The sequence below is a fragment of the Ranitomeya variabilis genome, chromosome 4 (assembly GCF_051348905.1).
Source record: "Ranitomeya variabilis isolate aRanVar5 chromosome 4, aRanVar5.hap1, whole genome shotgun sequence".
NCBI lineage: Eukaryota > Metazoa > Chordata > Amphibia > Anura > Dendrobatidae > Ranitomeya > Ranitomeya variabilis.
Window position 1 is genome coordinate 510,196,359 of NC_135235.1, and position 14,784 is coordinate 510,211,142.

The 14,784-nt window shown below is 44.9% G+C and overlaps 1 protein-coding gene across 2 annotated transcripts in view; it reads right to left on the bottom strand.

Moving 5' to 3' along the window:
* Positions 1-14,784, bottom strand: part of DUSP3 (dual specificity phosphatase 3) — a 105,707-nt gene that overhangs the window by 43,729 nt on the left and 47,194 nt on the right. For both annotated transcript variants that reach the window (XM_077252088.1, XM_077252087.1), the window contains exon 2: positions 12,772-12,998. In XM_077252088.1, coding sequence (XP_077108203.1) covers positions 12,772-12,998 — 227 coding nt within the window. The remainder of the gene's footprint in view (positions 1-12,771; positions 12,999-14,784) is intronic.

Sequence of the window (14,784 nt, forward strand, 5' to 3'; positions counted from 1 at the left end):
TTTGAAGGCTCTAACTTATTTGCATCTTATTAAACCTGCTAAATCTGCAGGGGGTTGAATACTACTTTTAGGCACTGTATACAATGACATACTAAGATTCAAGTGTCATGCACAGTGTAGGAAAGGTTAAGTGCAACACAAAGGGATAAGGGAAAGGGAACCAAACACTAGGGATGGGAGACCCCTAGGCAGATCTAATGTCACCCTGTCTGCCCTATCATCCCTATATAGGTTCTGCACCTATCGCTGAGCAGGATACCTAATCCCTGCCTGTCCATGGTGATAAGCACTGCATAGGGGAGAACAAAATGAGCTCTAGTTAATCTCCACTACCACTAAAGACAGGTGGGATACACAAACAAGGGGAACACTTAGCTTGAGTAGGTTCAGAGAGAAACACAGACGTCCTCCAGCAACACCAAGAAGGAAGAGAGCCGACTGCTATGGCTCCAAGCCTCAACAGGGAAATGGAAATAGAAATATCAACTGCAACTTCCAGCAGCAAGTTGGGAGTTAGAAACCCCCCAAGTTCAGGTGTGTCAACTAGAGCCGGGGGAGGATGCCACTGGGTCCTAAAGTCAGAAGGACTAGGAAGAAGTCTGCAAAGCCAACCCGAGATTTTCTGCAGCTAGATGCAGTGCAACTGTCTGCAGCCTCTGACACACCCGTGACATCATGAGCACAAATTATGGGCAGAACAGTGGCTCAGTGGTTAGTACTGTAGCCTTGCGGTGCTGGGGTCCTCTAGGTATGGCAGTTTAAACTCACATTCCAAAGATACACCGATAGGGAATTTAGATTGTGAGCCCCAATGAAGAAAGTGATGATTAGGTCTTTAAAACACTGTAGAATTAATGATGCTATAAAGGTGAGTAAAATAAATAAATATACCAGTTCAAACTTGAATGTGCAGAGAAACAAAGAAGCTATAACATGGCAAACAATACAAAATCTTTAACCCCTTCATGACCCAGCCTATTTTGGCCTTAATGACCTTGCCATTTTTTGCAATTCTGACCAGTGTCCCTTTATGAGGTAATAACTCAGAAACGCTTCAACGGATCCTTGCGGTTCTGAGATTGTTTTTTCGTGACATATTGGGCTTCATGTTAGTGGTAAATTTAGGTCGATAATTTCTGAGTTTATTTGTGAAAAAAACGGAAATTTGGCGAAAGATTTGAAAATTTTGCAATTTTCACATTTTGAATTTTTATTCTGTTAAACCAGAGAGTTATGTGACACAAAATAGTTAATAAATAACATTTCCCACATGTCTACTTTACATCAGCACAATTTTGGAAACAAATTTTTTTTTTGCTCGGAAGTTATAAGGGTTAAAATTTGACCAGTGATTTCTCATTTTTACAACAAAATTTACAAAACCATTTTTTTTAGGGACCACCTCACATTTGAAGTCAGTTTGAGGGTTCTATATGGCTGAAAATACCCAAAAGTGACACCATTCTAAAAACTGCAGCCCTCAAGGTGCTCAAAACCACATTCAAGAAGTTTATTAACCCTTCAGGTGTTTCACAGCAGCAGAAGCAACATGGAGGGGAAAAATTTACATTTACCTTTTTAGTCACAAAAATGATCTTTTCGCAACAATTTTTTTATTTTCCCAAGGGTAAAAGGAGAAACTGGACCACGAATGTTGTTGTCCAATTTGTCCTGAGTACGCTGATACCTCATATGTGGGGGTAAACCACTGTTTGGGCGCACGGCAGGGCTCGGAAGGGAAGGAGCGCCATTTGACTTTTTGAATGAAAAATTGGCTCCAATCTTTAGCGGACACCATGTCGCGTTTGGAGAGCCCCCCGTGTGCCTAAACATTGGAGCTCCCCCACAAGTGACCCCATTTTGGAAACTAGACCCCCCAAGGAACTTATCTAGAAGCATAGTGAGCACTTTAAACCCCCAGGTGCTTCACAAATTAATCCGTAAAAATGAAAAAGTACTTTTTTTTCCACACAAAATTTCTTTTAGCCTTAATTTTTTCATTTTCACATGGGCAACAGGATAAAATGGATCCTAAAATTGGTTGGGCAATTTCTCCTGAGTACGCCAATACCTCATATGTGGGGGTAAACTACTGTTTGGGCACATGGTAAGGCTCGGAAGGGAAGGAGCGCCATTTGACTTTTTGAATGAAAAATTATCTCCATAGTTAGCGGACACCATGTCAGGTTTGGAGAGGCCCTGTGTGCCTAAACATTGGAGCTCCCCCACAAGTGACCCCATTTTGGAAACTAGACCCCCCAAGGAACTTATCTAGATGCATAGTGAGCACTTTAAACCCTCAGGTGCTTCACAAATTGAGCCGTAAAAATGAAACACCGGATTACGTACCGGTAATGCTCTTTTATAGAGCCACGACAGCACCCACTTGAGAGAGGGGATCCGCCCCTTAGGAACAGGAAACCCTATGGAGAGAATAAAAGGGGCGGTCCCCCTCGCTCCCACAGTTGGGTTACAGAGAATGAGAGGAACCGCCCACCAGTATTAGTAGGCAATCCAATATCATCGTTTATCTTTAGTTAACATAAGTATAGCTAACTACAAGAACCATTCACCCTTATCAGTGCTCATATATAAAATTTACTTATTAGGGTGGGAAGTAAAGGGGTGCTGTCGTGGCTCTATAAAAGAGCATTACCGGTACGTAATCCGGTGTTTTCTCTTCGCCACGACAGCACCCACTTGAGAGACTTACAGAGATAGTCATTTGGGAGGGATCACCGTGTTAAGAACAGATCTACCGAAAGACAAGTCAGATGAGGAAGACAAGTCCAATCTATAGTGAGTATAGAAGGTAGTAGGAGAAGACCAGGTTGCGGCCTTACATATCAGTTCTATTGGAACCTCCGCTCTCTCAGCCCAGGATGAAGACATCGCACGGGTAGAGTGTTCTTTTACAGTCTCGGGCGGATTCTCCCCTTTGCTGAATAGGCCAGACAAATTGCGTCCGAAATCCATCGAGACAACGTGTTCTTCGTGACACCAGAACCTTTCTTGTGGCCCTGGAAGGAAACAAAGAGAGCCCTGCTCTTCCTCCAGGGGCTAGTTCTGTCTAGGTAAGCTATTACTGCTCTTTTAACATCTAAAGTATGGTACCTTTCCTCTTCCTGATTTGTGGGATTACTATAGAAGGAAGGAAGATCTCTTGGGATCTGTGAAACTTGGTCCGTACTTTAGGTACGTAAGAAGGGTCTGTTTTTAAGACAATCCTATCCTGGAAAATTGACAGAAAGGAAGGATCTATCGATAACGTCTGAATATCGCCTACTCTTCTGGCTGATACTAAAGCAACAAGGAAAGCTGTTTTAAGAGTAACATACTTTATATGGGCTGAGTGTATAGGCTCGAATGGTCCCCCTGTTAGGGCCTCTAGAACTAGATTAAGATCCCATGGTGGTATGTGGGGAATCTGGATTGGTTCTGCCCGTTGGCATGCTGAGATGAACCGTGCTACCCATCTGTCTCCTGCAATATTGTGACTATACAGAGCTCCTAGAGCAGAAACCTGCACTTTTAGTGTACTGACCGATAAGCCTAAGTCACGTCCTTTCTGAAGAAATTCTAAAATTGCAGAAATAGGAATTTCTTCTGATAGAGCTGCAGGGTAGAAAGTTAGAAATTTTTTCCCCATATTCTCACATATATGGTTGTTGTAGACCTCTCTCTACTAAGTAGAAGGGTATCAATCAATCAATCTCTCTGAAAACCCCCTTAGTTTTAATAGTTGCCTTTCAAACACCAGGCTGTCAACCGTAGGCCCTTCACATGATGGTGGTTGAAGGGACCCTGAGAGAGAAGGTCCTGAGTCTCTGGAAGGATCCATGGATCTGCAAGCGACATGGCCCTGAGGCACGAAAAACATGGCCTCTTGGGCCAGAATGGTGCTATTAGGATTATGCTCGCTTTGTCTTCCCTTATCTTCCTGATTACGGTCGGAAGGAGTATTAATGGAGGGAAGGCATAAGCTTGTCGGAATGTCCATGGAACTTGGAGAGCATTTAGGATATCTGGGTTGTCGGACAGGAACAATGAAGCGAACTTTTTGACCTGTCTGTTGCCTCTTGTTTCAAACAGGTCTATGTCGGGGGTGCCCCCCCTCTTGGCTATCATCTTGAAGATATGCCGACTGAGTTCCCACTCTCCTTGGTGGAGAGTGACGGCTGAGGAAATCTGCCTTCGAATTTTCCACTCCTCTGACATGCAATGTCAACCAAGACCGGAGATGTATCTCGGCCATAGATAGGATCTTGTCTGTTTTAGACATGAGAGTTCCCGATTGGGTTCCTCCTTGATGGTTTATATATGCAACGGATATCATGTTGTCTGACAGTATCCTTGTGTGAGTTCCGTGTAACTGTGGAAGGAATTTACATATGGCATGATAAACTGCTTTCAGCTCTCTTTCATTAAAGGAATCCTTCGACTCACTAAGAGACCATTGGCTCTGAACTATCTGGTCTTCCAAATGTGCTCCCCAACCAGTAGGACTGGCGTCAGAAAAAAATTATTCTTGAAGGTTTAATCACCCAGGGGACTCCACCGATCAGATGGTCTGGTTCTAACCACCAGTGGAGAGACTAACACATTTAATGGGAGGCAGAGGCGACTACTCAAATGGCCTTGCAATTTTTCATCTTCCCGTAAAATGGTGTATTGTAACCGCCTAGCGTGAAACTGAGCCCATGCAACTGCCGGAATATATGATGTAAAGGAACCCAAAAGAGACATACCTTCTCTAAGGGAAATTACCGGGTTATTAATAACTGATTGTACTTTCTTTTTTATTTTTAACTGTTTGGATTCTGGGAGGAAGCATCGCTGACATTCAGAGTCTAGGATAAGACCCAGAAATGTCTGACGGGTTGTTGGAGATAATCTGGATTTTTCCCAGTTAATTAACCATCCCATTTCCTGTAGAGATGAGATCGTATCAGATAGGGGCTGTTCACATTGTGAGGGGGAGTTTCTTACCACCAGAAGGTCATCTAAATATGGAACTATGAGGGTATCTTTTAATCTTAAAAACGACATTACTTCCGACATTAGAAAAGACTCCGGGAACTATTGACAGTCCGAAGGGCATTGCTGTGTATTGAAAATGACGTATTTGCCCCTTGATCATGATTGCTACACGCAGATATTGCTGATGTTCAATATAAATTGGTAGATGGTAATATGCATCTTTTAGGTCGAGGACTGCCATAAAGCACCCAGGGAATAGAAGTTTTACTGTGGACCTAATTGATTCCGTCTTGGAGGTTTGATTTACTAGAAAGAGATTCAATTTTTTTTTTTTTTTTTTTTAAGATTTATTATAGCCCTATATGATCCGTCAGGCTTTGGGATCAAAAATAAAGGGGAGTAAAAACCTTTTCCCCTCTGATGGAACGGAACTTCCACTAATACTCTCTTGGATAGGAGATGAATTATTTCCTGTTCCAAAAATTGTTGTTGGGCTTCAGACTTTAAAGAAGTCAATAGGAATGAGTCCGGAGGGACTCGGGCAAACTTTAATTTTAAGTCTAAAGTTATGAGGCTAGTTGCCCAGGAGTTATATGTAACTGCACACCATTGTGTGGTGAAAAAGGACAATCTGCCACCTACTGGCAAATCTGCACTAACGCGGTTTGTCTTCCATTTTAAATGGACGTTTCCCGAAAAAGGTGCCTCTTTGTTTGTTATCTCTATTGGCCCAGCGGTCTTGGTTTTTAAAATCCCTTTTATTAAGGATGGGTCTTCGGAATGCTCTCCTATAAGATGGAAAAAGCTATTAGGGAATCCCTTTTCTCTTTCACCCGCCTTAGTTAGAATCTCATCTAACTTTGTACCAAAAAGGTACTCACCCTGGCATGGAAGGCCACATAATTTGATTTTTGTTTGGGCGTCTCCCTTCCAACCTTTTTAGCCACAGGGCGCGACGGGCCGCGTTAGTGAGGCCTGCTGACTTGGCAGCCAACCTGATAGAGTCTGCAGATGAGTCCGCTAAAAATGCTGTAGCGCCTCTGATTAGGGTTAAAGAGATCAGTTTTTCTCTAGACAGGCCCCCTTTTTAGACCTTCCTCCAGGTCTTTAAGCCAGACTAACATGGACTTTGCCGTACATGTAGCTGATATAGCCGGTTTGAATGCCCCAGTACATGATTCCCATGCCCGTTTTAACAAAGAGTCAGCTTTGCGATCTAGGGGGTCTTGTAAGGAACCAGAATCTTCCACAGGCAGCAAGGATTCTTTGGACATAGATGCCACCGCTGCGTCTACCTTCGGGGCTTTAACCCACACAGACATGTCCTCATCCTTAAAGGGATAACGCCTCTTTGATGACGATGGTAATCCTCCCTGCCCCTGACTCTCCCATTCTTTCTTAACCAGATCTTTGATTGGTGTTATTACGGGAAAGGTAGGCCTTTTCTTTTCTGACAATCCTGCGATCATTATATCTTGCGGTGTCCTAAGGTCTTTACTTTCTTTTATACCCACGGTGTTAAATACAGACCTGACAAGATTATCTATACTGTCTGTAGGAAAGCACATATCTTGCTCCCCTTTCGAGGAATTATATTCCAGGGACACATCCGTATCTTCCTTATCAGAAGAATGATCTGATCTTGGAGAATTATACTTCCTGCTCTTAGTTTCAGGAATACTTTCTGAACTACGGAACGCTCGTAACTCGTCCCTGATCACTCTCAATACAGACATAACACATTTTCTTTGTGTAATTATCCGGGAGGGGCTGGGTACATAAGGCACATTGTCTGTGCTTCGATTTCGATCTTTTTGTCTAGGGTATATAAATAAGAGGGGCCATGATTAGCTTAATAGGGAGGGTACACACTCACCCCAGTGAAGCAGATGGTCAAGGTACCGGCCGTAGAGGAGGAGATGCAAGCACAGGCTGAGATGAAGATCGGTCAAATCTCTTCTCTTTTGTGCTCTTTGAGGAGGAATTTCGTCCGCTGCATGCGCTGCTGCGAGGGAAGTTAGCTGTGACCTCTGAAAGCACCGCTGAGTCCTGAGGTGGCGTCGCCATGCTTGGACGCCGAGGAATCAGAGCCGGCGTCATTCAATGCTGGGCGCAGCCATCTTCTTCCTGTTGAACCCGGAAGTCCTCACCACTTCCGGGTCGCGGCCATCTTGGATCTTGTGTGCACTGCCCGGCGTCATCTCTCCTCTGCTCTCGCCCTGGACGCTTCCATATCACCTCCAGGGGAGCCAAATGGCAGCTACACACTCGCGCATATCGCTAGCAGCAGCGTCGCGCATCGGAGCATGAATATCTGCCGCAGGCCCGCTGATGCGTCCTCCTGCCCGTGATCCATGTGACCTCCTGCCCTGGCCTCACGGAGCCTGCCAGCAGAGGGGGGAAAACTGACACCAGGACCCCCGACGCTGCTTCCAGCACTGGAGCCCCTGCCGTCCTCACAGGTAAACCGCACAGGCGGCATCCAGGCTAGGTATCCTCTTCTCCATGGGTTCCCTTAGGAACAGGAAACCAACTGTGGGAGCGAGGGGGACCGCCCCTTTTATTCTCTCCATAGGGTTTCCTGTTCCTAAGGGGCGGATCCCCTCTCTCAAGTGGGTGCTGTCGTGGCGAAGAGAAAAAAGTACTTTTTTTTCACACAAAATTTCGTTTAGCCTCAATTTTTTCATTTTCACATGGGCAACAGGATAAAATGGATCCTAAAATTTGTTGGGCAATTTCTCCTGAGTACGCCGATGCCTCATATGTGGGGGTAAACCACTGTTTGGGTGCACGGCAAGGCTCGGAAGGGAAGGCGCGCCATTTGACTTTTTGAATGGAAAATTAGCTCCAATCGTTAGTGGACACCATGTCGCGTTTGGAGAGCCCCTGTGTGCCTAAACATTGGAGCTCCCCTACAATTGACCCCATTTTGGAAACTAGACCCCCCAAGAAACTAATCTAGACGCATAGTGAGCACTTAAAACCCCCAGGTGCTTCACAGAAGTTTATAACGCAGAGCCATGAAAATAAAAAAATTATTTTTCTTTCCTCAAAAATGATTTTTAGCCCGGAGTTTTTTATTTTCCCAAGGATAATAGGAGAAATTGGACCCCAAATGTTGTTGTCCAGTTTGTCCTGAGTACGATGATACCCCATATGTGGGGGTAAACCACTGTTTGGGCGCACGGCAGGGCTCGGAAGGGAAGGCACGCCATTTGGCTTTTTGAATGGAAAATTAGCTTCAATCATTAGCGGACACCATGTCGCGTTTGGAGAGCCCCTGTGTGCCTAAACATTGGAGCTCCCGCACAAGTGACCCCATTTTGGAAACTAGACCTCCCAAGGAACTAATCTAGATGTGTGGTGAGCACTTTGAACCCCCAAGTGCTTCACAGAAGTTTATAACGCAGAGCCATGAAAATAAAAAATTATTTTTCTTTCCTCAAAAATGATTTTTTAACCCACAATTTTTTATTTTCCCAAGGGTAACAGGAGAAATTGGACCCCAAAAGTTGTTGTGCAGTTTCTCCTGAGTACGCTGATACCCCATATGTGGGGGTAAACCACTGTTTGGGCACATGCCGGGGCTCGGAAGGGAAGTAGTGACGATTTGGAATGCAGACTTTGATGGAATGGTCTGCGGGAATCATGTTACGTTTGCAGAGCCCCTGATGTGCCTAAACAGTAGAAACCCCCCACAAGTGACCCCATTTTGGAAACTAGACCCCCCAAGGAACTTATCTAGATGTGTGGTGAGCACGTTCAACCCCCAAGTGCTTCACAGAAGTTTACAACGCAGAGCCGTGAAAATAAAAAATCATTTTTCTTTCCTCAAAAAAGATGTTTTAGCAAGCAATTGTTTATTTTCACAAGGGTAACAGGAGAAATTGGACCACAATATTTGTTGCCCAGTTTGCTGTGAGTACGCTGATACCTCATATGTGGGGGTAAACCACTGTTTGGGCGCACGTCAGGGCTCGGAAGGGAAGTAGTGACATTTGAAATGCAGACTTTGATGGAATGGTCTGCGGGCATCACGTTGCATTTGCAGAGCCCCTGATGTGCCTAAACAGTAGAAACCCCCCCTAAGTGACCCCATATTGGAAACTAGACCCCCCAAAGAACTTATCTAGATGTGTGGTGAGCACGTTCAACCCCCAAGTGCTTCACAGAAGTTTACAACGCAGAGCCGTGAAAATTAAAAATCATTTTTCTGTCCTCAAAAAAGATGTTTTAGCAAGCAATTTTTTTTTCACAAGGGTAGCAGGAGAAATTGGACCCCAATATTTGTTGCCCAGTTTGTTGTGAGTATGCTGGTACCCCATATGTGGGGGTAAACCACTGTTTGGGCGCACGTCAGGGTTTGGAAGGGAAGTAGTGACATTTGAAATGCAGACTTTGATGGAATGGTCTGCGGGCGTCACGTTGCATTTGCAGAGCCCCTGATGTGCCTAAACAGTAGAAACACCCCATAAGTGACCCCATTTTGGAATCTAGACCCCAAAAGGATCTTATCTAGATGTGTGGTGAGCACTTTCAACCCCCAAGTGCTTCACATAAGTTTATAACGTAGAGCCATGAAAATAAAAAATAATTGTTCTTTCCTCAAAAATTATGTTCTAGCAAGTAATTTTTTATTTTTGCAAGGGTAACAGGAGAAATTGGACCCCAATAGTTGTTGCCCAGTTTGTCCTGAGTACGCTGGTATCCCATATGTGGGGGTAAACCACTGTTTGGGCGCACGTCGGGGCTTGGAAGGGAGGGCGCACCATTTGACTTTTTGAACGCAAGATTGGCTGGAATCAATGGTGGCGCCATGTTGCGTTTGGAGACCCCTGATGTGCCTAAACAGTGGAAACCCCTCAATTCTAACTTCAACACTAACCCCAACACACCCCTAACCCTAATCCCAACTGTAGCCATAACCCTAATCACAACCCTAACCCCAACACACCCCTAACCACAACCCTAACCCCAACACACCCGTAACCCTAAATCCAACCCTAACCCTAATCCTAACCCTAATCCCAACCCTACCCACAACTGTAACCCCAACACAACCCTAACCCTATCCTTAACCCTAACCACAAGCCTAATCTTAACCCTATTTCCAACCCTAGCCCTAATTCCAACCCTAAGGGTATCGTCTCACATAACGATTTACCAACGATCACGACCAGCGATACGACCTGGCCGTGATCGTTGGAAAGTCGTTGTGTGGTCGCTGGGGAGCTGTCACACAGACCGCTCTCCAGCGACCAACGATGCCAAGGTCCCGGGTAACCAGGAGAAACATCGGGTTACTAAGCGCAGGGCCGCGCTTAGTAACCCAATGTTTACCGTGGTTACCAGCGTAAAAGTAAAAAAAAAACAAACCGTACATACTCACATTTCGGTGTCCTTCAGGTCCCTTGCCGTCTGCTTCCCGCTCTGACTGAGTGCCGCCGTACAGTGAGAGCAGAGCGCAGCGGTGACGTCACTGCTGTGCTGTGCTCTCACTTTCCGGCCGGCAGACAGTCAGAGCGGGAAGCAGACGGCAAGGGACCTGAAGGACACCGAAATGTGAGTATGTACGTTTTTTTTTTTTTTTTACTTTTACGCTGGTAACCACGGTAAACATCGGGTTACTAAGCGCGGCCCTGCGCTTAGTAACCCGATGTTTACCCTGGTTACAAGCGAACGCATCGCTGGATCGCTGTCACAACGATCCAGCGATGACAGCAGGAGATCCAGCGACGAAAGAAAGTTCCAAACGATCTGCTACGACGTACGATTCTCAGCAGGGTCCCTGATCGCTGCTGCGTGTCAGACACAGCGATATCGTATGGATATCGCTGGAACGTCACGGATCGTACCGTCGTAGCGATCAAAGTGCCACTGTGAGACGGTACCCTAACTCTAATTCCAACCCTAACCCTAAGGCTATGTGCCCACGTTGTGGATTCGTGTGAGATTTTTCCGCACGATTTTTGAAAAATCTGCAGGTAAAAGGCACTGCGTTTTACCTGCAGATTTACAGCAGATTTCCAGTGTTTTTTTGTGCGGATTTCACCTGCGGATTCCTATTAAGGAACAGGTGTAAAACGCTGCGGAATCCGCACAAAAAATTGACATGCTGCAGAAAATACAACGCAGCGTTTCTGCACGGAATTTTCCGCACCATGGGCACAGTGGATTTGGTTTTCCATAGGTGTACATGGTACTGTAAACCTGATGGAAAACTGCAACGAATTCGCAGCGGCCAATCCCCTGCGGATCCGCAGCCAAATCCGCTGCGGATCCGCGGCCAAATCTGCACATGCCATAACCCTAACCCTACCCGTAACCCTAACCCTACCCCTAACCCTAGTTCTAACCCTAACCCTAGTGGAAAACGAAAAAAAAAAAAAATATATAGATAGAACCTACCACAGCGATCAAAATGTACTTGTAAGGAATCTGCCGACTGGCAGATTCGGCGGGCGCACTGAGCATGCGCCCGCCATTTTCCAAGATAGCGGCGCCCAGCGAGGAGACGTACGGACACCGGGAGGATCGGTAAGTATGAAGGGGTGGTGGGGGGGTGGATTGGAGCACAGGGGGGGTGATCGGACCACAGGGGGGGTTTATTCAAACAAGGAGGGAGCGGGCAGGAGGACGGGGGAGCCGGCAGGCGGACGGAGGGGACCGGACCCCATAACGGAGCACTGGGGGGGCGATCGGTGGGTGTGGGGGGGGACATATTAGGTTTTCCAGCCATGGCCGATGTTATTGCAGCATCGGCCATGGCTGGATTGTAATATTTCACCAGTTTTTTAGGTGAAATATTACAAATCGCTCTGATTGGCAGTTTCACTTTCAACAGCCAATCAGAGCGACCGTAGCCACGGGGGGGTGAAGCCACCCCCCCTGGGCTGAAGCACCACTCCCCCTGTCTCTGCAGATCGGGTAAAATGGGAGTTAACCCCTTCACCCGATCTGCAGGGACGCGATCCCTCCATGACGCATACGCTGCGTCATAGGTCGGGAAGGCACAGACTTTCATGACGCAGCGTATGCGTCAAAGGTCGGGAAGGGGTTAAATGTCAGGTCACTGCTTTACATTTCAGAAGAACAACTAAACAGCGCAGCAAGAAAAAAAAAAAATCTAAATGCCAGAATTACATTTTTTTGGTTGCTGCAATATTGCAATAAAGTGCAATAACGGGCGATCAAAAGAACGTATCTACACCAAAATGGTATCAATAAAAACGTCAGATCGGAGCGCCAAAAAATAAGCCCTCAACCAACACCAGATCCCGAAAAATGGAGACACTACGAGTATCGGAAAATGGCAACTTTTTTTTTTTTCTCTTTTTTACAAACTTTGGAATTTTTTTTCATTACTTAAATAAAAAAAGAACCTAGATATGTTTCGTGTCTGTTAACTCGAAATGACCTGGAGAATCATAATGGCAGGTCAGTTTAGCATTTAGTGAACATGGTAAAAAAAAAATCCAAAAAACAACTGTGGAATTGCACTTCTTTTGCAATTTCACCGCATTTTGATTTTTTTCCCTGTTTTCCAGTACATGATATGGTAAAATCAATGGTGCCATTCAAAAGTATAACTCGTCCCGCAAAATATCAAGAACTCACATGACCATATTGACAGAAAAAAAAAAAAAAAAGTTATGGCTGTGGGTAGAAGGGGAGCAAAAAAGGGAAACGCAAAAGGGGTTAAGGTGAATTTTCTGGTATTTACAGGTGTTACATATATATATCTGTCCTGGGTGTAGATTATTTTTAAATTACCTTTTTTTATCTACTCACCATCTTTTTGTGACAATGCTTTATCAATAAAGTCGGAGGCTTCCTCAAAGTAAGAGCTCAGGTCAAAATTTGGTCTGTCGTTGGCTTTAATGCCATGGTAGGTAATCCCTGTGCCGTTGTAGAAGGCAGTGTTTGTGTTCACGTGCATGAAGGAATTCCCCTCGGCAGCATTGAGGATGTGTGTTATCCCGAGGCGCTGCAGTCTCATGATGTTCTGTGCAATGAAGCTGAAAAACAAAAGAGAAAAAAGGATTATTGAAGTATATGAAAAGCTTCTCAGAAATATTGGATCGGCTCTAGTACATGTGCAAAACAAATGACAGTGGAATCCCATTAGAAATCCAAACCAGAATGACATCAGCATTTGCAGAAACCTATAAGGCCCAAGCAGACCCCTCACAATCTGGCGTAGACTTGTAACATATGGTCTCAAAAGAAGAATAATGAACTCAAAGCAATTCCTCAAAATTGCAAGAGGGAAAAAAATCAGGCTACGGATACTGTACGACATGGAGGGCTCTAGCGTAAAGACAAATGGAGACCGAGAGGATTACATGACAGCCTCTATTGCTGACAGTGAAGCATGGCAGAAGCGCCTATGGATACACTGATTAGGTATACTGATAGCGACATGCTAATGTACAAGGAGATTCTACAAGTTGTTAGTCATCGGTGCTTTCTAATCATGCAGGAGGTAACACTAGGAGGTTAGGGCTGTATCATTACTGTATATCTCAAGCACTGAAAATACAGCTTTAAGCTATGGTGGGGATGTGTTCTTTTCTGTTGTGTTGCTGCCTGCTTTTGATTGATCAGCAGCATACAGGGAAAAAAAGTACACACCCCAGTGAAAGCTGTCTGACAACTCCCACTGATTGAGGTCACAAATGTTAACTCATTAAGTGCCAAATACTTTGCTAATATCTGTACTACGGATAGCCAAAATACACAAAAAAAAAAAAGAGCTGTTCCCAGGAAAAAAGACAATTTTCTCCTTACTGCCACACTTTCAGTACAGTGGCTGGGTCCACCCATAACGCTACTAACCTGCAGATTACCTTTATATATCCAGATCAATAGAATTATAGGTCGGTCCTGAAAGGTTACCTGTAAGCTCAGCGCAAGTCCTATTCTGGCTAGATTTAGAGGATCAGACGCGGCTATAAAGTCCATGGGAATCCACTAAAACAGAAGCCATCCATTTTCCATTAGATTTAACTAATCCATTACTAAGTGACAATGAAAAAACTTCAATCAGTTTACCTCCTTCAGACTTTAAAAACGGATAAGAAAAGATCAAAACGCATTAAAAATCGGCCCCAAATGAATTCAAAGGAGTGTCACAATAGATAAAATCTAGCCATGTTTGACAGACAAAAATGGAAAAGAGTACATGAATGTGCCTAACGACTAACACTGGACAAATATGACGATTTCTGAAGGCGTGACTGACTTATATGCATGGCATTGCTCACCTGATGCCCATTCAGCATATATCAGGGTGAAAGTGGACTAGACAGGTTGAATTTAAAGAGCCCTTTAATCTCAAAGTTGATAAGTCGATGCCAGAGGTATTCGGCAGCAGCTTATTTCCCTCTTCTCACTGGGATCCAAGAAGTATCGTTTCTCCTTGTGGAGAGTGACATGATCAGCATGTCGAGATGAGGAGACTTAAAGCCGCAATGCTCCTCTAGTGGTGGCACTAGAGTTCTAGTCCTCTTCCTCTCTGAAGAGACAATTTGCTCCTCTTCTCACTGAAAACACATTATACATGGCTGAACCGAGACTGCTTGTGTACGGGGAGATTGTTTAGCCAACAGCTATTGAAAGTGCATGGCCACCATAACACGGCTGTGAAGATGCTTTATTTATCTGGCGTGAATTCTTTTGCTGCTTAGAAATAAATGTTTCCCCGATAAGCAAAACTGCATACAAATATGACTTAGAAGCGTGCGCGGTGTGGCAGCTGAAAGGAAAGCATCAGAAAGAAATATTAATGAAGCAGATGGAGCA